This window comes from Bos grunniens, chromosome 4 (assembly GCF_055505025.1).
Source record: "Bos grunniens cultivar Pamir isolate PY7600 chromosome 4, Bosgru_T2T1.0, whole genome shotgun sequence".
In the NCBI taxonomy this organism is placed as follows: Eukaryota; Metazoa; Chordata; class Mammalia; order Artiodactyla; family Bovidae; genus Bos; species Bos grunniens.
The window spans coordinates 5,444,097-5,471,895 of NC_141168.1; the positions used below are offsets into that span (position 1 = coordinate 5,444,097).

General features: G+C 40.2%; 1 protein-coding gene across 48 annotated transcripts in view; it reads left to right on the forward strand.

The window, feature by feature from the left end:
• KMT2C (lysine methyltransferase 2C) overlaps positions 1–27,799 on the forward strand; it is a 261,212-nt gene that overhangs the window by 87,103 nt on the left and 146,310 nt on the right. For 26 of the 48 annotated variants that reach the window (XR_015161892.1, XM_086394748.1, XM_086394787.1 and 23 more), the window contains 4 exons: positions 11,206–11,347; positions 17,263–17,463; positions 20,609–20,754; positions 21,708–21,817. Coding sequence is in view for 42 of the 48 variants with exons in the window: in XM_086394748.1 (XP_086250874.1) it covers positions 11,206–11,347; positions 17,263–17,463; positions 20,609–20,754; positions 21,708–21,817 (599 nt within the window). In the remaining 6 variants the exon portion in view is untranslated. The remainder of the gene's footprint in view (positions 1–11,205; positions 11,348–17,262; positions 17,464–20,608; positions 20,755–21,707; positions 21,818–27,799) is intronic. The other 22 variants (XM_086394777.1, XM_086394749.1, XM_086394754.1 and 19 more) reach the window with 1 other exon arrangement.

Genomic DNA, 27,799 nt, shown 5'->3' on the forward strand with positions numbered 1-27,799 from the left:
ATTAAAATTTTGTTGAGGGCTTTTTGCATCTGTGTTCATGAGAGCTATTGATCTGTCAATTTGGGGGTTGTTTTTTTTTTTCCTTTTTTTGATGTCTGTTTTTGGTATTACCGTAGTGCTGGCCTCACAGAATGAGTTGGGAAATAGTCCATCTGCTGCTGTCTTTCAGAAGAGATTGTAGAGAATTGCTATAATATCTCCCTTAAGTGTTTTGTGGAATTCACCAGTGAACCCATTTGTGCCTGGTGCTTTCTATTTTAGAAGTTTATTGATTACTGATTCAGTTTCTTTATCGGATGTAGGCCCTTTCAGATTGTTTCTTTCAGTGATGCTTTTGCTTTGCTTTGAAAGTCACTCGGTCATGTCGGACTCTTTGTGACTCCCTGGACTATACAGTCCATGGAATTCTCCAGGTCAGAATACTGGAGTGGGTAGCCATTCCCTTCTCCAGGGGGTCTTCCAAACCCAGGGATTGAACTGAGGTCTCCCCACATTGCAGGTAGATTCTTTACCAGCTGAGCCGCCAGAGTGTTGGCAAATTGTGTCTTTCAAGGAACTGGCCCATTTCATTTAGGTTTTCAGATTTGTGGGCGTAGGTTTGTTCATAGTATTCCTTTAGTATCCTTTTAATGCCCATGGGACCTAGTGGTGGCCCGTCTTTAATTTCTGATATTAGTAATTTCATCTTTTCTCTTCTTAGTTAAGCTAGCTAGACTTATCAATTTTATTGAGCTTTGCAAAGAAGCAGCATTTGGTTTCACTGATTCCCCCCCCCACTTTGATTTCCTATTATCAATTTCATTGGTTTCTGCTCTAATTTGTATTAATTGTTTTCTTCTGCTTTGTTTTGTATTTAACTTGCTATTCTTTTTCTAGTTTCATAAAGTGGAAGCTTAGTTTATTGGTTTTTAGATCCTTCTTTGTTTGCTATGTATACATTCAATGCTGCCAATTTCCCTTCTTCTGTTGGTGCTGAGAGCAGGCATTCTATGACTTCTATCATTTTAAATTTGTTTCAAGGCACAGAAACAAATGTCTTTGGTCTGTTGGTAGAGTTTCCCTCTGAGCTGTGGAAGAACATGTATCCTGCTGCTGTTGGATGAGGTCGTCCATTACCTCCAGTTGATTGATGGTGGTGTGTGGGGCTCAGCTGTCTTACAGATGCTCTGTTGCTGGATCCCTTTTGATAGGTGGCTATTAATGTCCCTGTGCATGATAGTGGGTTCATAGATCTGCCCTTCTAGTTCTGTCAGTTTGTGCCTCATGTATTTTGACCTCTGTTGTGACGTGCCTGTGTGTTAAGAATTGTTATGTGTTGTTGGAGAATTGATGTATCATACATACATATAGTTACATAATGTTCCTTTTTTTTCTTGATAAGTTAACTTGCTGTGAAATCTGTTGTATCTGAAATCAATATAGCTTCTCCCCCTTTTTTTTTTTAATCTGATATCTACTGTCTTAGCAAGTTTTCAGTATTCAATATTACAGTACTAGTAACTTTAGTCATCACTGCTGGTACATAGATCTCCATACGTATTCATTCTATATAACTGCAACTTCCTACCCAGTGGTCAACAGCTCCCTATTTTCCCCACCCCCAGCCACTGGTAACAACTGTTCTTCTCTCTGTCCAGCTTTATATTTTTTATTAGAATTTTGACTTAGATTGTTAGTTTTTCTAGGCTGCAGAGTTTTCAAAGTCCACTGGAGGGAACTTTTCCCCAATTGTCCTTGGAACATCAATTCTATTCTCAAAAATCTGAAGAGTTGGTGAGCATTGGCTTGAATCCTTCCATATTTTGATTAACACATGATTAAATGATATCTTTAAGACTATATCATTAACAGTTTTATCCAGTACTTTTAGTTCATAGTAAATGTCAGTCTTGCCTAGGGGACCTCATTTTTCATGATGAAAGAACATAATTAAAATGGGTTGTGCTTGTATCTTGGCATTCTCTCAGTATAGACCAGTCTCTCAATTATCCAAGTCTTTTTCTAAGAATCACCTCAACTCTTTGTGAGTACCCACTCCAACTTCCTTTCCAGAAATTCTGCCTTGATCGTTAGACTTCACTAAGCCTGTTTTTCTGGAGTTTCTGTGTAGCCAGAACTGTCTGTACAATAATTCTTTGTGGAGACATTTTTAATGGATATTGTGTTATACCTGAAAGTCTAGACATGATACTTAATTAATCTTTATGTTTGAACGAGTTTAGCAGATCTAGAGGTAAAACTCACTAAAAGCCCCAGAAGGGGAGCTATTATAAATGACACACACAGAAAAGCCATTCTTGGTTGCTAAGTTGTGTCCCACTCTTTGCGACCCCATGGACTGTATCCCGCCAGGCTCCTCTGTCCATGGGATTTTCCAGGCAAGAATACTGGAGTGGGTTGCCATTTCCTCCCCCAGTGGATCTTCCTGACCCAGGGATAGAACCTGTGTCTCCTGCCTTAGCAGGTGGATTCTTTACCACTGTACCACCTGGGATCCACCCTCCTCCCATTCCCCCCCTCCAAAAAAACCCCCAGCACAAACTGGCCTCAAATTGTACTGATATATGAAAATATAATTTATTTTTGTATGTTTGATTGGTATTAAACTTATTTGTTACACACTAACTGTAAGAAACTTTTGCGGATGTTGTTTCCAACTTATGATGTAGATGTTTGATTATTATTATTACTTTTTTTTTTTTTTAGTAATTACTAAACCAAAAGGGGGAAAAGGTATTGAAGGTTGGTGTTTCTTTTAACATGATTTCTAGTGCTTTCCCTGGGTTTGAATATTATAATTCTTATTTTATAAATGGTGTTTGATTGTAATTTTGGTCTCGTCCTTGACTTTTTGACATTTTTAATTGGAGGATAATTGCTTCACAATGCTGTGTTAGTTTCTGTTATCAACATGAACCAGGCATAGGTGTACATATGTCCCCTCCCTCTTGAACTGTGCATCTCCTCTTTCGCTTCTATGCTGTTTAAGAGAGTTTAAAACATTTCCAGGTGTTTCTGTGAATTTTATCTTTGTTTTATTACTTTTCACTTCTAACTGTTGTATTGGTTTGGTACTCTTTTTATGCTTTGGAATTTGAGGTTTCTTGCCATATTCATCAGCTTTGAAAAATTTCCAGCTATTATATATTCAAATACTGCTTTTGTACCATTCTTTCTTTCTTCTACTTGAAGGTTCATTAGACTGATTTACTGTGTTTGGAGTCATTTACCCTCTGTTTTTGATTTTTTATACTTGTGTCCCTGTGTCCTTTATTCTAGACAGATCTTACAGTTTTCTTACCCCTTTTAGCTATCTAACCTCTTATTAAATGTATCAATTAAGTCCATGTGTTTGTTTGTTTGTTTGTTTTGGCTGCTCCAGGCTTAAGTTGGGGCATGTGGGATCTAGTTCTTTGACCAGGTATTGAACCCAGGCACCCTGCATCGAGAGCCCGGAGTCTTAACCACTGGACCACCAGGGAAGTCCCCATGTGTTATGTTTTAAAAGTTCTTTATTATTTTTTTTTCAAGTTGGCATTTTTTTTAAATAGTTTTTAGTTCCTTCCTGAAAATTTTAATGCTTGAATTCTATTACTTTGAACATAATACATACAGTTAGTTTAAAATTGTTTGATTATTTTAATATCTGGAGTCTTTGGGTTTGTTTCAGCTGTTTCTGCTCATTCTTGCCCATGTCATCCTGTGGTGTCCTCAGGTAACTGATTATCTGTGATTGTGTACAGGATAATATACTTGACAGTTTATTTGTAGAAATAGATTGATGATTGTTTTTTCCCCTCAAGGGCAGTTTTTCTTTGATTTCCTTTTTTACTGGTACCTAGGGGCACTCGTTTTTAAGGACCACCTCAGTTCACTTTTACAGCTTTATTTTCTGTTCCAGGCACGTGACTCAGAGTTGTGCAGCAGTCCTTGCAGAAATTGATTTCTGTTTCACTCTTCCTGTTAAGGCCCAGCCCTCTGGGGTTCCTGCCATCCTGAGTTCCCAGGATGTTGCAGGCTTCTAGAACCATCCCATGTGTCTTGAAAGTCAGAGCGAGTGCTCTTAGTCGCCTCTTCCTGAGCAGCTGACACCCCCTTGGGAAAGGCAGCCCCGAACACCAGGCTCACCTTGCTCGTTGCCCCGTCCTTGCAGTTTTGTCTCAAAATTCCTTACTATCTTGTTAACTTTGTGATGCTTTTAGGACTCTTTTCACTTTAAAAAATATTTCACTGAGTTTTCTTATTTGTGTTCAACTGGAAGTTTGTTTCAAATTACCTAGTCTGCTGTTAGTGAAGTAGATGTTTTTCTGGGGTTTTCTCTGCATTCTAGCATGTGCTAGTTTATGTAAATCTGGGGGGCACTTGAATAGAATATATAGCTGACCTCTTTTGTTTCCTTAGATAGTGTATGAAACTTGATACCTGTTTATTAGATTCTCTCAGCCAGGATATTGTTATTAAAAGTTGTTCATTTGCTAAATTGTATCTTGACACTTTGTGATCTCATGGACTGTAGCACACCAAGCTTCCCTGGCCTTCATTATCTCCTGGAGTTTACTCAAACTCACGTCCATCAAGTTGGTGATGCCATCCAACCGTCTCATCTTCTGTCACCACCTTCTCCACCTACCTTCAGTCTTTCCCAGCATCAGGGTCTTTTCCAACGAGTCAGTTTTTGCATCAGGTAGCCAGAGTATTCGGAGAAGGCAATGGCACCCCACTCCAGTACTCTTGCCTGGAAAATCCCATGGACGGAGGAGCTTGGTGCGCTGCAGTCCATGGGGTCGCTAGGAGTCGGACACGACTGAGCGACTTCACTTTCACTTTTCACTTTCATGCATTGGAGAAGGAAATGCAACCCACTCCAGTGTTCTTGCCTGGAGGATCCCAAGGACGGGGGAGCCTGGTGGGCTGCCATCTGTGGGGTTGCACAGAGTCGGCCATGACTGACGTGACTTAGCAGCAGCAGCAGCAGCAGCAGCAGCCAGAGTATTGGAGCTTCAGCATCAGTCCTTCCAATGAATATTCAGGATTGATTCTTTAGGATTGACTGGTTTGATTTCCTTGCTGTCTAAGGGATTCTCAAGAGTCTTCTCCAACGCCACAGTTCAAAAGCATCAATTCTTCAGTGCTCAGCCTTCTTTATGGTCCAACTCTCCCATCCATACATGACCACTGGAAAAACCATAGCTTTGCCTATACAGACATTTGTTGCCAAAGTGATGTCTCTGTTTTTTAATACACTGTCTAGGTTTGTCATAGCTTTTCCTCCAAGGAGCAGGAGTCTTTTAATTACATGGCTGTAGTCACCATCTGCAGTGATTTTGGAGCCCAAGAAAATAGTCTGTCACTGTTTCCATTTTTTGCCCATCTGTTTGCCATGAAGTGATGGAACTGGATGCCATGATCTTAGTTTTTTGAATGTAGATTGTTAAGCCAGCTTTGAATATTCTTTTCATTCAGTGTATTTTCTTTGTCAGGTAGCAGCAGTTACTCGTATTTGTTGTGTGTGTTGTTCTTCCTTGACTAGTCTTGCAGCATTTCCACTGTTTCAGATTCTTCTGTGTCTTTTCTCCAGTCCATCCAGCATATTACCAACATTGTCTTCAGAGTGGTTTTTGCTTCATGTGATCTTCTTTTTTTTAAAAAGAATATTAAAAGAAATTCTTCGTGCATTTATGGTTGTGCTGGGCCTTGGTTGCTGCCGGGCTTTTCCCTGGTTGCAGCGCGCCGGGGCTGCTCTCGTTGTGGCGTGTGGGCTCCTGGCTGCAGTGGTTCCTCTGGTTGCAGAGCACAGACTCCAGAGCGTGGGGGCCTCAGTAGCTGGGGCGCACGGGCCCTAGAGCCCAGGCTCCGTCATTGTGACAGGCTTAGTTGCTCCGCGTCTTGTGGGATCTTCTGGCCCAGGGATTGAACCCGTGACCCCTGCATTGGCAGGTGGATTCTTTACCCCTGAACCACCAGGGAAGGCCCTCATGTGATCCTCTTGTTTTCAGTTCTGCAGTTATTTTGATTTCTTCAGTTTCTTCACTTCAGCTCACATTCCGTGAAGTAGTGATTAGTCGTTCAGGTTCTGGAGCCACACTGCCTGTGTTTGAATCCAGACTCCCCTGCTGATTGTGTCCTTGAGCAGAGCCCCTTCACCTCTTATCCTTGTTTCCTCACGTGTAGAGTGGAGACGTAATAGTAGCTGTGGTTGGGGGATACCCCTCCGTGGGTCCCCAAGAACGGAAGGCCTGGACCACTTCCTGTCTGTGCCTTTTCCCAGGGTTGTGTTTGCAGTGAGCAGCCTTGAAGAACGAGGTCACATCTCCCTCGGGGACAAGGCACAGGCTTGTTTAATGTTTACTCTAAAAGTGGTGGTTCCCGCCCTCTCTGGTCCTGTAGTACAGTTCACTGCACGTGCAGACCGTCGTTTGGACCCACGGTTCTGCCCCCGTGACACCTGGGGCAGCAGTGAACCGCCAGCGGCATCCTCACGCTTGTGATGCTCGCTGCAGTGAGGGGCACAGTCCTTAAGTATTAGAGTCTTTTTCTTAATTCTTTTGTGCTTGCATCAAAAAATCACATTAAAAGTATAATAGTAATGTATGGTTGTATTTATGAAACTGTGGATAAGTTATAAAGAGAATTAAGTTAGCTGTAAAAAGTGTTATCTTCTAGGGAACCACTGTTTGACAGTTTTGTGTATATATTTATAGTCAGCTTACATTTTAGAGTCTTTATATGCCCTGTGAAAGCAGTATATTATTAATCAGTGTCAACATTTTAAGTAGTTTAGTGACTAAAGATATGATAAGTAAAATACTTGCTATTTCTGATATTGTGCTAATTGTTTAGCTTTATAGCACATTTTGGATGTAGTGGATACATTAAATTCAGTAAGCTACAAACACAACTGAAAAATGTAACTCAGAATGCATACTTCTTTTGAGCACCACTGTTCAAAAGAAGGAAAGGACATGATCACGCAGTTTCTTAGATATGTTTTCTTCTGTAGTCTTAGTATTATATATAAAGGAAGCAAGAAGAGTATTGTCAGTTCTTTGGAGATGAAGTTAGGAGAGAGAAACATTTTTATTCTACTTAATAGCTGCTGAAAGCATAGAAGCATGCATATGGTTTGGGTAACTAGTAGAAAATGGGTGTTGGTGCTGACTAATGTAATTGCCAAATAATAGCCCATTAAAGGGCTTCCCAGGTAGCACAGTGGTAGAGAATCCACCTGCCAGTGCAGGAGACATGAGAGACATGGGCTCCATCCCTGGGTCGGGAAGGTCCCCTGGGGAGGGCAGTGGCAGCCCACTGCAGTATTCTTGCGGGAGAATCCCATGGGCAGAGAGGAGCCTGGTGGGCTGCTGTCCACAGGTCACAAAGAGTTGGAGGAGACTGAGCACATGCAGCCCATTACAAGTTGGTTTATGTTTTCTTGTGCTTTTTCTAATTTATGTGTTGCCTTATAATAAGGTTTATTTGCTTACTTTATATTATACAACATATAATTAATCAGTTAATTAAACAATTACTGAACATCTAGGTTTTGTGCTAGGCTCTGGTTTGCAACGCAGATACAGTAGCTGCTTTGCAGTGTGTGTAGTGGGGTGCTGCCTCCTGTGTTTGGTACAATAAGCAATAAACAGAACCCCCAAATTGTTTATGGTGTTATGTATTTTCTGTTGCAGGGGGATAGAAACAAGGAAATACCTGAGATTGCGCCTCGATTTGCCAGAAGAAAAGTTTTAACTAGAGGCCCTAGTGGTAGCTAGTGAAATATTAAGAGAGAGCAGGCAGGCCATACCCTATGGAGGGCTCCTGATTTGGGAGTGAGGCTGACTGGAGCTGGTTTTTAACAGAAACATGCTCCAAGAGGATGTGGTGCCATGACGCTCGTCCACCTGACCCACTGTCTGTAAACTTCTGAGGACTTCTTATTTCTCGTTTATAGTTCTCATCTCTTCTCTGACTCTTACCCTTTCTTATTACCTAGTAATGGAAATGGTACACATGTGCTCTGGGCATCTCTGAGTAGAAATGAAGTGCTTCTTTATAAAGTGCTTTTATACATGGTCACTTTATAGTATTTTGTCATTTTGTGGTATCTGGGGGCTTCCCAGGTGGTGTGAGTGGTAAAGAGCCCGCCTGCCAATTCAGGAGACATAAGAGATTCAGGTTTGATCCCTGGTTTGGGAAGATCCCTTGGAAGAGGTAATGACAACCGACGGACAGAGGAGTCTGGCAGACTGTAGTCCGCAAAGAGTCAGACACGACTGAAATGACTTGGCACGCGTAGTATTTTGGGTGTGTGTGTGCTCAGCTGTGTCTGACCCTGTGGGCAGAGAGACTCTCTCAAGCAGTCCCATGTTCCTTTCTGTCTTTGGTTGCAAAAGCGCTAGAGGGCAGGCACCACAGAATAATTTCTGTGTCTCTCCAGATGCTTTCCCTAGAGCTCTGGAGGCAGCTGGTCTGCCTTTCAAGTTACTGCAGGTCACAGCACTACCGATGTTTTGATACAGCATCAAAGGTGTCAGTTGATTTCCAAACACTACTATTACTGTTTTCTTGCCTGCTTATCAGCCCACCCATTTTCCGTTTTTGTTACGGCACTTCTCCACACCTGGTGCCATATTCTGTGTTAATTAGAGCATGGGTTAAACTGCTGTATCAGAGATGCCCAGATGCAGCAGTGGCTTGGATATTCATTTTTCCTTCACGTAGTATTTCTGAGAGGGAGAGGTCCAGGCTGATGGGATGTCTTTGTTCCTTGTGGTTATTTGTGGACCCAGGTTCCTTCCGTCTAGTTTCTCTGCCCTCCTCAGAGTGGTGTTCTTTTCTGCATTATTGCAGAAAGGTTGCTGACACCTCCATGGTCCAGTCCATACGAAAGATGGAACATAGTTTGGTCCAGAGCACCCTCCCTTTAAGGTGATGAAGAAATCGCAGGGTCCCTTCTGGTCACATTCTATTGGTGAGAGCTTGCCATGCTGAGCTGCAAGAAAGGCTTGAAAATACAGTCAGCTCTACTAAGACTTGAATAACAGAGAGCGTGGATTTTTGTCCATTGTCCATTTTTTTCTACAGGGTTATGTGCCTTGTTCATCTGTGGAGTTCTTTACATATTCTGGACTTGAATATCTTCTGGGGGATGCAAATCACATGTGTTTTCTTTCCATCTGTGATATATTTTAAAATTTTGTTCATGGAGTCCTTTGTTATACAGAAATTTAACATTTTTATATACTAAAAACTGCAGAACTTTTTATAATCCTTCTTTGATACAAATGTATTTTGTATTTGTATATTTGATTCTGTACCAGTTTTGTGGCTGGGGTAGATAGGACAGACACTATGATTAATAGGATCCACAAGCACTTAATTTATGGTCAGCTTTTCTGTTTCAACTTGAAAAAGAACCATTATTTTAAATAGGAAAGTCAAAATCATCTCTGATGCCTCATTTCATCATTAATTATTTGACAGGATTTACAGTCTAACTAAACAAATTGCTAGTTCTCAAAATTATTTGTCAGAATGAAAGTGAAAGTGAAGTCGCTTAGTCATGTCTGATTCTTCTCGACCCCGTGGACTGTAGCCTACCAGGCTCCTCTGTCCATGGGATTTTCCAGGCAAGAGTCTTGGAGTGGGTTGCCATTGCCTTCTCCAGGGGATCTTGCCAACCCAGGGATTGAACTCTGGTCGCCTGCATTGTAGGCAGACAGACGCTTTACTGTCTGAGGCACCAGGGAAAGTGTTTGTCGGAATAGCTCCCTAGAATTCATTTTGAATCTAGAAGACTTTGATAGGGAAGTCCTAGTGAAGTGGTGATCTGAGAGGCAGGAAATCAAATTTGATATCTAAGTGGATGTTAAAGCTGCTGGATGTGCCTTGTATGCAGCAAAAGTGAGGTCTGGAGCTCAGGAGAGGAGTTAGGGCTAGAGATACTGATTTAAAATTCAGGAAGACAGGAGATTGTTGAAACCTGGATAATAATTACGCTCTTCAAAGATGAATATATAAAGGACATATGGAGAGCTGTACTCACATTTGGAGGCCTCAAACCAGCTGAAGCGACAGGTATTAGACCGTTTTATCTTTGTTAACAGCCTCATGAGATACAGGCGGTTTTCTAACGTTTCGGGGAGCACATGGAGGCTGAGAGAGGCGACTTCTACGTCAAGCTGCCTGGTTAGTAGTTGGTGGAACTGGTGCTTGAGAAGAGGGCTCCAAGCTGGTAGTGATCCCTGATGCCCCTGCATTTCCAGAATGTTGAGCGGATCCTGGGTTGGTTGCTCTCTTGCCGCCAGCGGAGGTGGAGGGAACTCTGCATGGCAGGGGGACGGGTGCTGTGTGGGAATGCCCATCGAGGGGGAAGGTGGTGCAGGGCAGCCCCTCCAGAGGAGGAGGGACGGGGCGCTGAGACTGCTGTACGCTGTTTTTCTTTTTTTTGGTTTGCGGATAGTTGTGCAGAAAGCTGTAACAGGTAAATTTCACGTCAGGAAAGAAAGATGGCGCCAAGAGCATGGGATTTTATTAGGAGCGCTGGTGGAGGAATTGTGCCTGTTGACATCTAACAGTACAGTGTGGGAGACAGTGTGGATGTATCATTTTACTTAAAGAGAAGAACGATATTAGGGGTAATGGTGTTTGAAAATGCTCTCAGAGTTAGATTGCCTCCTAAGAAGGTATGTGTAGTGTTCGGGGTGGGAGTCTTGAGCATAACTGAAAAAGGCAGTGGAGTTAAGGTGTGTCATTTTTAGTCATTTTGCTCCTAGAATGGCTGACAATTAGAGACTGTGTCATGATTGTTTTAAATTAATGGTAATTTCAATTCATAAATTATGAAGAAATTTTTTTACGAGTCACCTTAAAGTATGTTTGTTTTGTGGAGGACTTGCTGTAATCCTGAAAATTCTTAACAGCTCTTAACAGATTTTACTAAGATCGAAACTTAAGTCAGCGGCAATTTGGAAAGCTATGCTGTTTTACATTATTTTGATTATATGTAGCCTGACGTGCTGCAGTCCATGGGGTCGCAAAGAGTCGGACACAACTTAGCAGCTGAACAACAAATACAAAAGTTTTTCCTGTGTTCGTTATGTATTGTCATTTGTTGTTATTTTTCCTTTGTGCTATCTGCATTATAGATAAATTCATCAAAGAGTGATGTAATGCAAAGTGACTTTGATATTCTCTTGTTTTACTGTTAAGCAGAAATCAAAGAACAATCAGCAGAAGAGGATGCTGAAGCAGAAGTGGACAGCAGCAAGCAGCCGGTCCCAGCCCTTCAGCGTTCTGTGTCTGAGGAATCCGCAAGCTCCCTGGTCTCTGTTGGTGTGGAAGCCAAAATCAGGTTCGAGAAGGAATGCAGCTGGGTCAGAGATTAGTGATAGGAAGAAGGGCAGTGAGTTGACCAAGAGGAATTGCAGAGAGTGCAAGCTTAGGTCGCAGACCTGGGTGGGATTTGAGAGCTGGTAGCTCTGTGTGTCCCTGGGTGGAGTGTGTCTGGGGCTTGCGTGGCTATAGGACAGAGCCATGGTCTGGCCTGTGACTCTGCTCCCCTCAGACCAGAGCAGGGTGTTTCCAGTGTGCAGCTCCTAGATGAGGAAAAAAGTCTAAACTCTAAGCATAAGGACTGATTTTCTTATTTACTTGTAAACGTAAGCTTATACTCTTGTTCTTTACCCTCTCTCATTTTTTTTTAAAAAGAAATATAGGATGTTATAACCTCTGTGTATATTTTAGCTTTGGAGTCTTTTTAGTTTTTAGATCTTTCTTGGAACACATGAATAAAACTGAAACCATCTATTGGTTGACTATTCCCATCTCCTTGAAACATTTTCTGTCTTTTGTTCTCAGCACATCTCCCTTCTCATTTTGTCTTTGCTGGCTTCTGTGGAGACCCCCCCAACTTTGTAACGGTGGAGTCCTCAGGTTGAAGTCCTCAACGTGTTCACTTCTATTCAGTCTGATAGCTAGGTCCTGTCTGTGTGCTGATGAACACACCTTTGTATTTCCAGGGCCGCCCTTTCTCTGAACTCTGGACTTCAGATGAACGCTGTCCATCTCTCTGCCTGACATCACTATTTGGAAGTATGCTAGATATTGCACCCGTAACATGTCCAGAACCACTCTTGATTCTTAACCCTATGCCTACCCCAAATCTTCTTCCCAGGATTTCTTCATTTCAATAAATATTACCAATATTTATCCAGTTGTTTAGGCCAAAACCTTTTGAGTTAATCCTTGATGTCTGTCTTTTCTCATACCTCACACCCTAAATTTTGTAGCTCGACTTTAGAAGATGTCGCAGACAAGTACTCAGCGTCCTAACTTCCTGCCATTCTTGGTTCCAGTCCCTGTTACCCTTAGGAGAGAGCAGTTGCCTTTTAGATGGTTTCGCCACTTCTGTTTGCTTTCCCCAGTCCAGATTGTTCTTAGTGCAGTTGCAGAAATGATCGTTCTAAAACATAAGTCAAGTTTCCCTCAAACTGTCTCTAATGGCCATCTCTTCTGTTTACATTAAATATTTTAATAATGCTAAAAATTTCAAATCCCTGCCATGTTCTACATCTTGGAGAAGGTTTGAAAATTTTCAAAATGAAAGATAAAAAATAAACAGTCTGCACTGCATTTATCCAGTGTTTCCGCTTTATTTCCCTTTGTTACACTTTTTATTTCCCAGCAGTTCATTTGATTATTGTCCCCCTTTTATGTGAGCTCTGTGAAACCAATACTTTTCTCCTCTTTTTCTGCTTTTTATTGCATTGGTAATTTTTTTCTATTGGTTGCATATTATATTTTGTTTTTAAGATGATATCCCTGAAGGCTCATATTTCTTTCCCCCCCCCCTTGGCCACACCCTGAGGCATGCAAGATCTTAGTTCCCTGACCAGGGATCAGACCCCCAGCCCAGCAGTGAAAGTGCGGAGTCCTAACCACTACACTCCAGGGAATTCCCAAGACTCCTGTTGTTGTTGTTGTTGTCCAGTCGCTAAATTATGTCTGACTCCTTGCGATCCCATGAATTGCACCATGCCAGGCTTCCCTCACCTTCACCGTCTCCCTGAGATTTCTCAAACTCTAGTCCATTGAGTCGGTGATGCCATCCAACCATCTCATCCTTTGCTGTCCCCTTCTCCTCTTGCCTTCAGTCTTTCCCAGCATCACGGTCTATTCCAGTGAGTCAACTCTTCGCATCAGGTGGGCAAAGTATTGGAGCTTCAGCTTCAGCATCAGTTCTTCCAGTGAATATTCAGGGTTGATTTCCTTTAGGATGGACTGGTTGGATCTCCTTGCTGTCCAAGGAACTCTCAAGAGTCTTCTCCAACACCACAGTTCAGAAGCATCAATTCTTTGGCGCTCAGCCTTCTCTACGCTCCGGCTCTCACATCTGTACCTAACTACTGGAAAAACCATAGCTTTGACCATGTTTCTTTATGAATTTCATTTTGAAGTTCAGATTTATAGTCCTAATTGATTTCTTAGATTTAGCAGTATAAATGCTTTATCTCTTTGCGTTGATCATCTAGCATTTCATTTTCTAGTGATTTAAATACATCCTATTTCTGTTTTCTTGGTTGGGCCCCCAACCTTTTGCTTATTTTTAAAAACTCAGGTTTAGTTTATATACAGTAAAATTCATCCGTTTAGTGGGTTTTGACAGTTGCATACTGTCATATAATCACTACCACAAAGGTAAAGAACAGTTCCGTCATCCTGAAAAATTCTCCCAGGCTCATTTGCGGTCACCCCTGACCCCATCTTCTGCCCGAGGCAGTCACTTACCTATTTTCTGACCCGGTAGTTTTGCCTTTGCAATAACATCATGTGAACAGAATTGTGAATCATGTGTCCTTTTGATTCTGGCCTTTTAACTTGGCATTATGCTTCGGAGAGTCACCTGTGTGGTTGCATATGTCAGTAGCTGTTTTCCTTTTTATTGCTGAGGTGGCTTCTGTTTTATGGTGCCTGCTGCAGTTTATCATTTCCCGGTTAAGGGATATTTGGGTAGCTTCTACTTTGGGACAGTTAGGAATAAAATTGGGATAAATATTCACTTGCAGGTTTTGGTGTGAACCATAGCGTTTTTATTACATTTAGCTGAATACCTAAGAGAGAAGTAATTTTTTAAAAATGCTGAAGTATTTTTCAGTGTAGCTGTACTATTTTGCATTCCAACTCATGGTGTGGATTGGATTGGCAGGCCATTTCTTGTTCTGATTCACTTTTGCTCACAGGTGAACACTGTGTCTCTGTGTCCGGGGGGGCCTATTGGAGACCTGGCCTGGCCTGGGTCTAGGATGGAGCCTTGCCCCTCCTCCATGATGGAGGCCCGCTCCACACAGCCCGCGCCACCGCCCCCCCCCCCCCCCCCATTCCTTCATCTACAACTGGTCTTGAGCTTTGCAGGTGGAAACTTTTTCTCTCTCTCTCTGCCAGTCCTTGGCTTTTGTTCTCCCTGGGAAAGTGGAGGAGGAAGATCTGGCTGGGTCTCTGTGTCTTCCTCCCCAAGTTGCTGCGCTTCTGCCCCCAGGCTTGTCCCGTGACTGGTGTGTTCCCAGGGCTCTTCCCCAGGCCCCAGTGGTGGCCCTGAGCCCCTGGGGAGGGGTGCGGAGAGAAGCTGGTGATTGGGCTATAATTCCCCATGTGTCTGCAAGTCCCAGATGCTGTGTAGTCTCATACTGCCTCCTCTTGGCCTGGAGCAGTTTATAAAATTGTCACTGAATTCATAAGCCTGCTTATACGATGTCGGGGGCCTCTTCCTCAGGTTAAGCAAGTGCTTGTGTCTCCTGTCTTCTTGGAAGCACCTTTCGTTCAGTTGAAGGTGAATTGGCTGCTCTGTGACTCCTGTAATCAGAAATGTTCAAGAAAAGTGAATTTGTATGTTGTGACCATGGGGCCAGAGCTCTCCGTGACTTTCCACCTCCAGAGCAGAAGCCAGGAATTTCCCTTGCGCATCCTTTAAACTTAGCAATAAATTACTCTGGGTTGTCCATCTTTATATCCTGCATCTCTTGTAACATTTCCTATTTCTTTAATAATTTGAATATTTCTCTAAAAATATTTTTGTTGTGGGTCTGTTGTGTGGTGAAATTTCTGAGGTCAGTGATTGTACTCATGAAATTAAAAGACGCTTACTCCTTGAAAGGAAAGTTATTACCAACCTAGACAGCATATTAAAAAGCAGAGACATTACTTTGCCAACAAAGGTCTGTCTAGTCAAGGCTGTGCTTTTTCCAGTGGTCATGTATGGATGTGAGAGTTGTACTATAAAGAAAGCTGAGTGCTGAAGAATTGATGCTTTTGAACTGTGGTGTTGGAGAAGACTCTAGAGGGTCCCTTGGACTGCAAGGAGATCCAACCAGTCAATTTTAAAGAAGATCAGTCCTGGGTGTTCATTGGAAGGACTGATGTTGAAGCTAAAACTCCAATTACTTTGGCCACCTGATGCGAAAAGCTGACTCATTTGAAAAGACCCTGATGCTGGGAAAGATTGAGGGCAGGAGGAGAAGAATGAGGATGAGATAGACGGAGATGAGATGGTTGGATGGCATCACCAACTCGATGGACATGGGTTTGGGTGAACTCCAGGAGTTGGTGATGGACAGGGAGGCCTGGCGTGCTGCGGTTCATGGGGTTGCAAAGAGTTGGACATGACTAAGCGACTGAACTGAACTGAACAGAGACTTGGGAATAATTTCAATATACCGTCACATTTGAGCGATAGTTTTGGATATAAATTGAAGGTTAAACTATTCTTTGTTAGTATTAATGCTTTAAAAGTATTGCTCCATTTCCTAGTCAGTTGATGTTGATGTCCATCTGATTGTTGCTCCTCATAGGTAATGTTTCTAGAGGACGAAACAAACCAGAAACAGGGTATGCTGAAGAAAACGTAAATTTTAATAGCTTAAAGAAAATTATAAATAAGAAAACTTAAAAATTAATAAAATACTGGCTAAGGATATTGGTGGATAGCATCCTTGAGGCAAGAAGAACACTTTTCCCACATTGGACTTTATTTTTCTGAAAATAGACTACATGTAATTGTGTGTGTGTGTGTGTGTGTGTGTGTGTGTATGTATCAATAGGCAGCACATTTATTACAAAATGGAAATAGATAATATTGGAAAAACTTAAAATAGGTAACTTGTTTTTTTTTTAAAAAGGCAGTTTGTCGAGAGGTCCACTATGAATTTAACTTCTGTTAAACATTATCTGAAAAGATTGTAGATAATTCCTATCCCCTGTTAATGCAAGACTGGGGTAGAGACCACAGAGGTGATGGTGGGAACTTCAATACTTGAGAAGAAAGAGTTGAGGGCAGCAGCCATGCATATGTTGTGAAGAGAAAATACATCCAAGAGGAGTGGTTCTTTTTCATCCTGTTTTGTTCCTAAGATCCCTTACTAAGTATATTTTCCATAAATATATATTGTTTTTTTTTGTCCTTTAGCTTTTAAAGTGGTCTCTTTAAAAAAAAAAATAATAGATTTTATTGTTTAGAACAACTTCAGGTTTACAGAAAAATTAAGCGGATGGCAGAGTCCCCATTCCCAACCCTCCTGTGCCTCCGTTTCCCCTGTTGTCAGCATGTTGCGTTAGTGTGGTATCTTTGTTACAACTGAGAAGCCAGTATTGATCTTAGTATTACAGTTCACAGCTGCAGTAGTGTTCATTCTTGCCTTACATAGTCCTGAGTTTTGATCAGTGTGTGATGTCCCATCCCTGCCTTGGTTACAGTGTAGCAAATGAAAGGCCTCTCCACTCCAGGTTCATCCAGTTCCCACTGCGCTCAGACCCTGTGCACCCCTTCCTCCCCTCCACCACTAACTGCTCCTTAGCCCGCTTACATTTGTATTTGTGTATCTCTGTGTGTGTGTTCCATCTGGTTAAATAAAATTTGGTTACCCCTTGCTTTACACAGCTGGGATATAATTGAGTGGCCATTAAACCATACCCTCTTGTCCAACCTTAGCTTTTACTTTATTCCTTTTTAATACTTTGATTTTTTTTTTGGAGTCAGATTTAAAGGAAAATTGTTTTTCTAAGTACAAAATATAATATTTTGGTATATTTACTATTTCTAAAAATCATGCTGTAGAAAAATAGAATTATAAATGTATAATTACTATAGATTTAAACACTTAGCTTGCACTAAAGATAGTATTTAATTTTAAAGCACAAGTATTTCTGCAGTTGTCTGGAACTTGAAATCATTAAATAAAACTACTTCTCTGTCTTTCTTCCTTTTCATTTTGCCAGTGAACAGCTCTGCGCTTTTTGTTACTGTGGTGAAAAAAGTTCCTTAGGACAAGGAGACTTAAAACAATTTAGAGTAACGCCTGGGTTTATTTTGCCATGGAAAAATCAGCCTTCTAACAAGAAAGATGTTGATGACAACAGCAACGGAACTTGTGAGAAAACACAAAACTCGGCACCACGAAAACAAAGAGGACAGAGAAAGTAAGCGATTTGGAATATAAATGGGTCAAATGCAGTAAGACTATATATAGTTTATTTTCATTGAAATGTTTAAGACTGTATGAATGGGATTGTTACCAAATGATTTCTTGTGTTTCCAACGTCCATACAATGCTTTATGACTCACCATTAACCCAGCAAACATTCATTTTCTCAAAATTTTCTTTATTTAAAAAAACATTTAGTTGTATATTAACAAAAAAGAAGAAAACTTTAAAGAACATAATATAAGCCTAGAGGGGATTCATATAAATGGAATGACAATTTTTAAGAATTAATGAGATCTTTCTTTCCTTTTTCTAAATGTTTTAAATAGTTTGTAAGAATATAACATAACAGAATAGCAAAACCAAAGTGGTTTTTACTAGTCTTGTCCTTTAAGTGTCATTTATTTATTTGTGTTTACGCTTTAGAGAATGGTGAACCATCCTATAAACACTTACACTATAATACAGCTACCCTTTCTAAAGTTAAAGATCTTTTTTAAATCAAAGAATTTACATATATGTATATAGTTATAAATCAAATGTAATTAAAAAACATTTACTGTTTGTATAATCATACATGTATGTCTATATTCATGGATGTTTTAGTTCCCTAAAACTCCTATCTTAATATGTTTATTTTTGGAGTTAAATTTTTTTTTATATGTTTTAGTTTTTTTTGAAGGCCATCTTCATACGTGGACTTGGCTCTAGTAGTTGAGGGAGTAGAAGTTTCTGTGGTTGATGAGAAAGTGTAAAAATTAATTTAGCTTGGAAGGCTCACCAGCTCTGGCCCTTGAGGGTGATGATGTAATCACCCAAGTGCCTGCCTGGCTGGTGGCCAGAGTTAAGTACTGAGGCATTGTTGTGTTGTACTTATTTGATTGGCTCCTTCTTCTGGACTGCTGCCAAAGCCTTGAAGACCAGAAGTAGGAAATGAAACAATAACAAGAAAAACTCTTTTAAAAGAATTTAAGGTGGAACAGCTTAAGGAAGTTCAGAAGTATTGTATTTAGAGTTTTGATGTTTTAAAGGCTGTGGCTTGCTTTACCTTTTGTGATCAACTGAGTGCTCACATTCTAATAAACTGTATCAGAAGTCCAGGAAACTTCCAAAGTCCATCAGTCATTAGTAAATTTAATAGACTGGACCAGGTTATATCTGATATACTGATGTTCTGCTTTGAATGATGGCAATTAATAAAGAACTGTTCTGGGAAGTACAATTGGGTTTCATTTATTTATTTTATAAGCTTAGTTAATTTTTAATGAAAACTTTTATGAGCTAAAAATAATTATGTAAAAAATAACCTTGGTTTAGTGAAAGTCTTTATATGCACTTAAGTGTTTAACAAGTTATTAAGTGATGATAACAGGCCAGTTAATGGACCTTAGGAATAAAACATGTTTGCAAAATTTGGAAATCATTTAGCTTGGTAATGATTTTAAATATTTATAATATTTATGTTGCTAATGAGTTGTAATCCAGATAGACAGCCAGTTAATTTTTTTAATTTGAAAAGCAGCATTTTAAAATAGTTTTTCCCTCATAGTGTACTAAATATAAGAATATATAATCAAGGAATCATTTCCTCTCTTTTTGGTTTGTTTTAGACTTAAACTTTGTTGGGGGGGTGGGTAATGTGTGTTTCTGCTCTTTCCTAAGCTGGGCTCCTGTCACCCTTAGGGTTGGCATCACATTGTCTGCATACACACTGACTGTAAATACTTAAGGTCAAATTTGACTAACCTACTGGTTAGGAACTGCTTAGTAATAGAATGTTTAGTCATTCCATTGGTTTTTATATCTGTGCCCCCATCAAATTCTGGTGTAAAGAAAATATGTTCAAACAGTACGTTCATCGTTATAGACAAACTGTTGTTCTTTTTTTTCCTCCTGATAAATTGGCAGTGACTAGTAATGAAGGTGTATTTTCAGGAAGGGCGCGATCATATTTATAGGAAGGTTTGTTCTCATTTGGTTCACCGTGGGCATTCATAAAAATGAGATTTGGAATTAGCATAGCATGGTGAACTTTAAAAAAAAAAGTGAGTCTGTGCATTTCTAATGCTGCACATAAAAAATACTGGTTATTTTGTACATGGTTTGATATTTAAATGTACTTACTGAAAAATGTTAATACTTTTTCTCTTTCAATGATTCCAGGTATAAAAAAGTTTAGTTCCCTGGTCATTGTGCTGATTTTCTCTTAATAGGAATCATGATAAATATCCAGCAGACAGATGTGCAGTGAGTTATAATCTATATTCAATAGTGACTTAATCCAAAATTATCATCAGGCTGAATACTTTGATATCAGGAGAAAATTGAAGTTTTAGTGCCAACCATCTGATTTCCCGTGTTTACTGTTAGACACATTAACAGTCATTGTTTACTTACCAATCTCAATGAATATCTAAAGTTCTAGGGCTTTCAAAGTATGAAACCTCCCATCTGTGGTGTATCTTATTCAGCATTCACTTTTATCAGGAACTTTTAGCTGTTGTTACACTATTTCCCTTATTCCCAAGTCACCAGTAGCTATTTTGGTTTTGCTTTTGACTTGCGGTTTATGAGGTGAAGTCTTAGCGGAGGGTACATGTAGCATCGCGGCATAGATCGGCTGTCAAGATTGCTGACACGTTCCCCTCCCCCTGCCTCCCTCGTCACACTTCGTAGTGGGTTTTCCTTCCCCTGGGAAATAACCTTTCTTTCTGTAAACTTAACTGCCGGCTCTGTTGTTGGTAGCCCTTGCCATAAAGCATGTTAGAGATTTCTGATTTGCTCATGTTATGTTTTTTAAGCATTTAAGTAAGGCCAAAGGGAATATTCATTTTATATGACAACATACAGTTCCTGACTAGAATAGTAGAGTATCAATTAAAAAATTACAGATTTATAACATTTCCTTATGGATTTGGAGACTTTTTTTTAGTTGTTGCTTACATGATATATAGCTACCCAGTTTTATATTAATATTAATGCTATGAACAATGACATATATCCTAGAAGTTATTTTATAAGCAGTTTATGCAAAATAAATTAAAATTGATTTGGCAATACCTTATATTTAAGTCGTTACGAAGCGAAACCGTTTTCTCCTTTTTCTCACTTTCATGTCTGTTTTGTGTTCTCTTTTCCAGGGAACGGCCTCAGCAGAGTGTCGCGACTCGTGTCAGTGTGAGCACGCAGACTGCTTCAGACGACCAGCCTGGTAAACTGTGGGACGAGCTCAGTCTGGTTGGCCTTCCTGATGCCATTGACGTCCAAGCCTTATTTGATCCTACAGGTATGAGCCAGTCTTCAATAATAGCTACCTCTTGATTCTGCAAGGCTTTTTAACTTGAGCCAATTATCAACTTAATAGTAAATAGCATTCATCTAGAAGTAATTATCACTGTTGTTAAAAACATCTTCGTTAAGTATGCCTGCTTAGGTAAAAAAAAATTGTCTAATTATGTTTAACTTATTTAGCATCTGCACAGGGCCATAACTGGGCTGTGGATGCTTTTATAAATATTTGCATTTCACTTGTGTAGACAGCACTGCCATGGAAATCTGACAATTGCAGAAAGAGAGATTATAAAGGAATCTGTGAAAACTTGGGACCATAGCAGTCTGGGTTTTCCTAAAGTAGGGGTGAAGGATAATAGATCTTAGCCGTGTGAATGTCCTGTAATACAGTGTAGTAGCCCATATTTATGACTCAGTGCTGTTGGGGCTTTGAGTAAATTTCATTCTGCAGTTGAATTGCATGTAATTGTTCAAGTGATAAAGAATTTAAAGACTGAGCTGTTATCGATGATTGGTGTGGAATGCAGTGGAAGAGTGGGTATATGTAGTTTGTCATAAAGCAAGAAATAAATTTCCTTTATAGTTATGTAAATATATCAAATAAAAATATAGTAATATTTAAATAGAATTACTAGAAACTAATTTCTTGAAGAAACAGTCATTAATACAGTGTGCACTAGAATCACTTGGAGGGTTTGCTAGCATAGCTTTCTGGGCACCGTGGCAGGAGGTTTTGATTCGTAGGTCTTGGTTGTGATCTAAGATTTGCATTTATCACAAGTTCCCAGATGATGCATTTTGAGAAGGGCTGCTTTAGTGGAAGCACAAATATAGGATGCATTGTATATTCACACGTTAGAATCGACGGAAGGGTTTTACGTCTTTACTTATCAGCGTTAGTATGTTTAATGTTTACTTATTTGCTTCTTTTCACTTTAACCATGTTAGGCACTTGTTGGGCTCACCACCGTTGTGTGGAGTGGTCACTGGGGGTGTGCCAGATGGAAGAACCGTTATTAGTGAACGTGGACAGAGCTGTTGTCTCAGGGAGCACAGAAGTAAGTACAAGAAACACATATTTAAACCACAACTTTATAACGTTTGCTGTGTCAACATAAAGATCCACTTGTAAAATTTATTAAATGATTACTGTAATGTAAAAACCCTTAAAATAGGAAATTATTGATATCCAAGAGTAGTTTGTGCAGACCACTAGATTATATAGTATGTTAAGTTGTGCAATAAACACTAATCTTTAAATAATTTACATTTAAATAAGAAAATTTTTAGAAACAGAGATTACTGACTGTACTTAGGCATCTTACACTTTTAAGACAAAACTCTTTGACGAAGATTTAAATTAGGAGAGACAGGATTTGACACATCTTTAGTCCACAATGTGAGCTAGTTCTGTTTGCTATTTTAAAAATTGATTAAAATAATTTCTTTTCAGTCAAGTTGGCAGTTTGGTTTGTCTTTCTGGCACTATCCCAAAGCGATACCATATACACAGTCTGCCATCTTTCAGAGCTTTCACTGTGACTTTCAATCAAAAAATAAATGTAGCATTTACCTTCTATCTATAAAGCAACAAACCCTGTGAAGTAAAACTGCTTTGCTGCTTAAAAATTCCCCTTGGTTTTTGACAAATATGTTTGGGAGAAGTGAAAAGAGGCCTTCCAAAGGAATATTAAAAGTGGAATTTTTTGCCATAGAAATTACACAGATTTAATACAGATAAACCTTTCAAAGGCATAGTTGAGACAAGGATTTAGATTTAAGTAATTATTCAGTTACTGTAACATTTACTTTACTCAGATGATCAAATTGACCTAATTTAAATGGATGAGTAACTCTCACCTCTAAACTTAGTCAAGTTAGAGTGTTTGTTTTGGAAGTGTGACCTTACGTTTAAAGGCTTACATTATTACCACATTTTGAACAGTATAATGCCCGGTAATGATTTCCATAGTCTGAGCATATTTGATGGCCAGGTCATCATTGTGATAGGTCATGGAGCTGGTTCTTCCCTGAGCTTCTTAAAAGTAGTTTTGGAATATTTTTGGACAGTGAGAAGCAGAAGCGTTATAGGAAAGGCAGTGAAGAAAAGTGAAAAGGCACTTTGTGGTGTTGGGTTGTTGAACTGTAGCAGCTTATTTTTGATAAGGCCATAGGGAAATGGGCACTCATATGCCTGTTGACAGGAATGCAAATGGGTGCATATCTTGGCGAGAAGGTTGGTAGTGCCTCACAAACTATATATGCACTTATCTTTGGACCTTTCTGAGATTCTGTCCTGAAAATATGCCTTCACTAATACAGAAACTTGTGCCATTAAAGGTTAATACTTGCTAGCACTGTTTAATTTTCAAAGTACTGTAAACAACCTAAATAACCGCACAGAATAGAATGGTTGAAGAAGCTATATATATCTTTTTGTACAGCTCTGACTTTTGGAACCATAGGAGTGTTTCACCTACCCTGTAAATAAGCAATTACAGCTGTCTGGGCTCTAGGGGAACCTTAAAAGGAATAGCCAAATTCACAGTGAAGGGTAGAGAAGAAACTGAGCCCTGAAAAATAGTGTATTGACTAGATACCCATAAAGCTAAAGACAAAATCAAACAAAAACTGCACATACATGCTGTAATCTAGCGAGTACTATTCTAAAATGATTGTTGTGGTGTTAGAATGGAGTTATCAGAGGTATCAATATAAACTCATGGTTTTTAGTATTTATGTGGACAGATACTGAAATCTAGGTATATGTGTATGCAGGTGTTAGTATGCATGTGTGTATCTCCTAGCTCTGTCCCTTCTGAAAGCACAGAAGGAATGACTTCTAGCAATGAGCCTGTCAAGTGCCCAGATCTTGGTTTGTAACCAGCGTTCTCCAATAAAAAGGACCAAGGCTCTTGGAAGTGGCTCATGGTGCAGGGAACGACCAGGTGCCAGAAAGCAAGGAAGTGCTGACTGAGACGGGGACTTGTTGAAAGCATAGGAGCCAACCTCAAGGAGCTCCTAAGAGCTGGACCAACTTGAGCAATAACAAAAATTAACGATAGTCTTGGGTTTTCATCCATAGAGTGATCCACACTGGTAAATAGATAAATAAGTAGCGAAGGTCAAGTTACATCACTTCTCTGCTTAACACTCTCCAGCTACTTCCCATTTTATTAAGAATAAAAAAAAAAGCGAGTTGCTACTGACCAGCTGGGCCTCCCTGATCTTCACGATCCCCATGGGCACTTCTGAGACATTGCTCGCAGTAACCCTTCCCCTCCCTCGCTTCCTTCAGCCGCCCTGACCTCCGCGGTCTTACTGAGAACTGTCCAGCTCTGGGCCTTTGCAGTTCCTGTTCCCTTTCTGCTGACTGCTCTCCTCAGACACATGCATGGCTTCCTCCCTCGTCCCCTCTAGGTGTTGACTCAAGTTTTCTTTATCTGTGAGGTCTTTGCGGGGCTCCCTGTTGAAAATTCAGGTGCCTCCTCCCGTCACACCCCTGGTGGACTGTTTTCTCCTCTGTACTTAGCGGCCTCTAACACAGTGTGCATTTACTTAATAGTCTTGTCTGTCTCTCCTCACTACATAATAGTGCCATTCTGATAACTGTCTTTTTCTGTTTTGGTCATTCCTCAGTAAATGTTTGTGGCCTAAATGAATAGCACTAAAGATCATTCATGGAATCATTCATAGTTACGAGAAAAAAATAAGTGCCAGAGTGTTAAAGGAGGTCACCACTGTGGTGAATTTTACTCGCATTTATACATTTATACTTGTCAGAAGAACCCTTCTAAAATAGAGGACATCTTTATAGTCCTGCTTAAGTGATGAGGGTGGGGAGGTGTGACAATGACTTTGAAATCTCAAAAGGTTCCTTAGGGGCAAAGTATGTAAAAGTGCTGTTGAGCCCAGAACAGGCTTTATTTTACAAAAAAAAAAAAGGTGTTACAAATTTGTTGACCATTATTAGGACAGCATGTGACTGAATAAATTACGGTACCTGCCTCTGTAAAGAAAATAAACATTTAATCTGCCTCTTCAAGATAAAGGTGATGTTTCAGCAATGAGAATGCAATGACTTCTCAAAGAAATATTTGCTGGGGGTATTTTGGTAACATGTTACCAGGTGAGCATTTTGGTAACAGATGTTTGGAACTGTGTCTATTGTTAGTTTATTGCCAGAAACAATGAAAGTTTGTACTCAAACAACAAAATATTCTCACATTTGTTGCCAAAAAATCCTGGACACAGAATTTCCTGAGTAAAATATTTTAAAGCGTTGATGTATGTTTTAAACCCATTTGTTAAAAATTAATATTTTTTGACTCTGGAAAGTGAAACTCTGCTGGCTAATTTTTGAGAAGTTTGGCTGGGATTGAAAAATGGTCGTTGAAAACAGGTGCCTCTGTTTAGACCTCCCTATTTTTGTGGGAATCCTTTTTTAAAAAGCCTTCGACAGATGCTGAAATAAACAAGTAGAATTGGACCTTTCAATCTATGATGATGGAAAAGAACAAGATGCAAAGCTCAGATGGGGGTGTCTGTACGCTCTAAACTTTTGGGTTGTTCACATCTTTTAAGAAAGAAATGTTTGAGTACGTGTCCTATTTGTCGTTGGAACATATGTATCTCTCCTTTCTGTCACTTACCAACATGTGTCAATTTATGTTGTTACCGTGAGAGCATTTAATTACTTTTGGTGCCCCCACTAGGGCTGTAGGCGTTGCGAGAGCGTGGATACTGTGTTGGCTTGTCATTTTATCTCTGGTGCCTCACAAAGTACCTGGAGCACAAGGAGCCATCTCTGGGATGAGTGGGTCCTGAGTGGAGTCTGTCGATGAAGGGCAGTGCTGAGCGCAGCGGTCCAGGGAGGGGAGTGCGCTGCTGGCACCTAGTGGCCACTGCCAGCCATCGCGCGCTGCACAGAGGGAACCCAGCCGCGGTAGTGCTGAGGCTGACGAGCCCCCCTGCAGTCAGCAACATTGTTCCCATTTTATAAACTAATACATTATTTCCCTCAGTTGTTAAATTGCATTCAGTATCAAGCAGTTCAGTTTTTCTGGAATTTCCCTCAGATTGTTCTTCAGTGTTTCCACGGGAACCTTTATCTTTTGCTAGATAGAAGAATATGCTAAACTCTTCTCTTTTAATTTCCTCTTTGGATTCCTGGGGGTACTGACAAACATTAAAACATTACTTGTAGCAGCTTTCCACTTAGAATCGATAATTTCTCGTGTTTTCTTCACCCTCATCATTGGGCTTCCCTGGTGGCTCAGACGGTAAAGAATCTGCCTACAGTGTGGGAGACCTGGGTTCAGTCCCTGGGTTGGGAAGATGCCCTGGAGGAGGGCATGGCAACCCACTCCATATTCTTGCCTGGAAACTCTCCAACGACAGAGGAGCCTGGCAGGCTATGTCCATGGGGTCGCAAAGAGTCAGACACAACTGAACGACTAAGGACATATTGCAATTCCATTGTGTTCTGCTGATTTTGTACCACTTGTCCGTGTAAAAACCAACTAATTTCTACAAGAAGAGTTTTAAGTTTTTTAAAAAGTACTTTGGGCTCTTTTTGTAGACTGAAAAAGAGAACAGAAATAGCTTTTCTGTAATAAGGTGGGAGTACAGATTTACAATGTAGGAAAACAATGTAATATAAATGTAATTTTTGTTTAAAAAGCCTTAATGACAATGACAATAAAAATCTCCACACACTTCTCTAACCAGTTGAAAGTAGGTTTATATAAGATCATTGAAAACATGGTCTCTATATATGTAAGATGGTCCCAGGTACCTGTTTTATGAATAATGTTATCTAATATTGTTTTTTATATAATCCTAGTGCTTTGCAGTGTAAAATAAAAAAGTATCAGTTATTTAGTCTTCATTTTACCTTACACTTTTTTAAGAGGAAGGAAACATTCGCATACCTGAATTTTGTGTTTGTGTTGAGGGGTTCTCAAGACCACATCTACACTGGAGACTGACTCAGACTCAAGGGCCTTGTCATAGAGTTGTAATTATGGCTGAGGCTTACTGCCCTGATGTGGTAGAAAGATCTTAATGGGAAAAGATGTTGACGAGGTCTGGAAAAATCTGTGTGCAGGCTTCCTCGGTGCTCTCCCTCCCGTGAGGGGTCCCACACAGCACCTTTGTCCTCCAGCAAGGGAAATTCAGTGACGTGTCTGGTGCTTCTGCCCTGAGACGCTCAAGGTCTTTACTGGGGGCTGGTCGTGTAGGCCCTCCTGCCTGTCACGTACCAGAAGGGAAGGCCACGTTGTTTGCACAGATAATCCAGGCACAGTAAATTGCCCTTATCACCTCGGGAGCCGTGGGAACCCTCTCCAAACCTAGCCTCCCATCTAGGCAGGCAGGCCTTTCTAGGAATGGTAGTCTTGGGCATGCGTGTTAAACATCACTCCCCCCCCACCCTTTTTTTTTTTTTGCATTGAAATAAAGTTGGATTGTGTCTCAGTTTCAACATGTTTCTGTCTGTAGAATTATAGTAGGTGCTTGTTAGTTTACAGCAATGAGTTATTCCACATCCTGGGGAGGCTGTGACAGATTTAGTGGTTACATTAAAAGAACTTCGTAAACTTTGATCAAAGGGAAGCTATTGATAAGGATACCTGTGACTGTAACAGAAAAATCCTGTATTTGACTCTGAAAGCTACTTTGATGTTAACATACCCATCCCAGCTTTCTTTTGACTAATGTAAATACGGTATATGTAATTCCATCCTTTTATTTTACCCTATTCGTATTTTAATATTTAGAGCATGTTTCTTGCAGTAGCACAACAAAAAAAAATCTAACCTGACAATCTTCTGCTTTTTATTTGTAATATTGAGGCTATACATATTTAATAAAGTCTTTCTCTCTGCCCCATTTGTGTTTATCTGTTCATTCCTTTTGCATGCATTAAAAAAAAATATTTATTTTGTATTTCAGCTGTGCTGGGTCTTTGTTGAAGCATTTGGGATCTTTAGTTGTGGCACATGGAATCTAGTTCTGCCCTCCTCTCTCTACCCTGACCC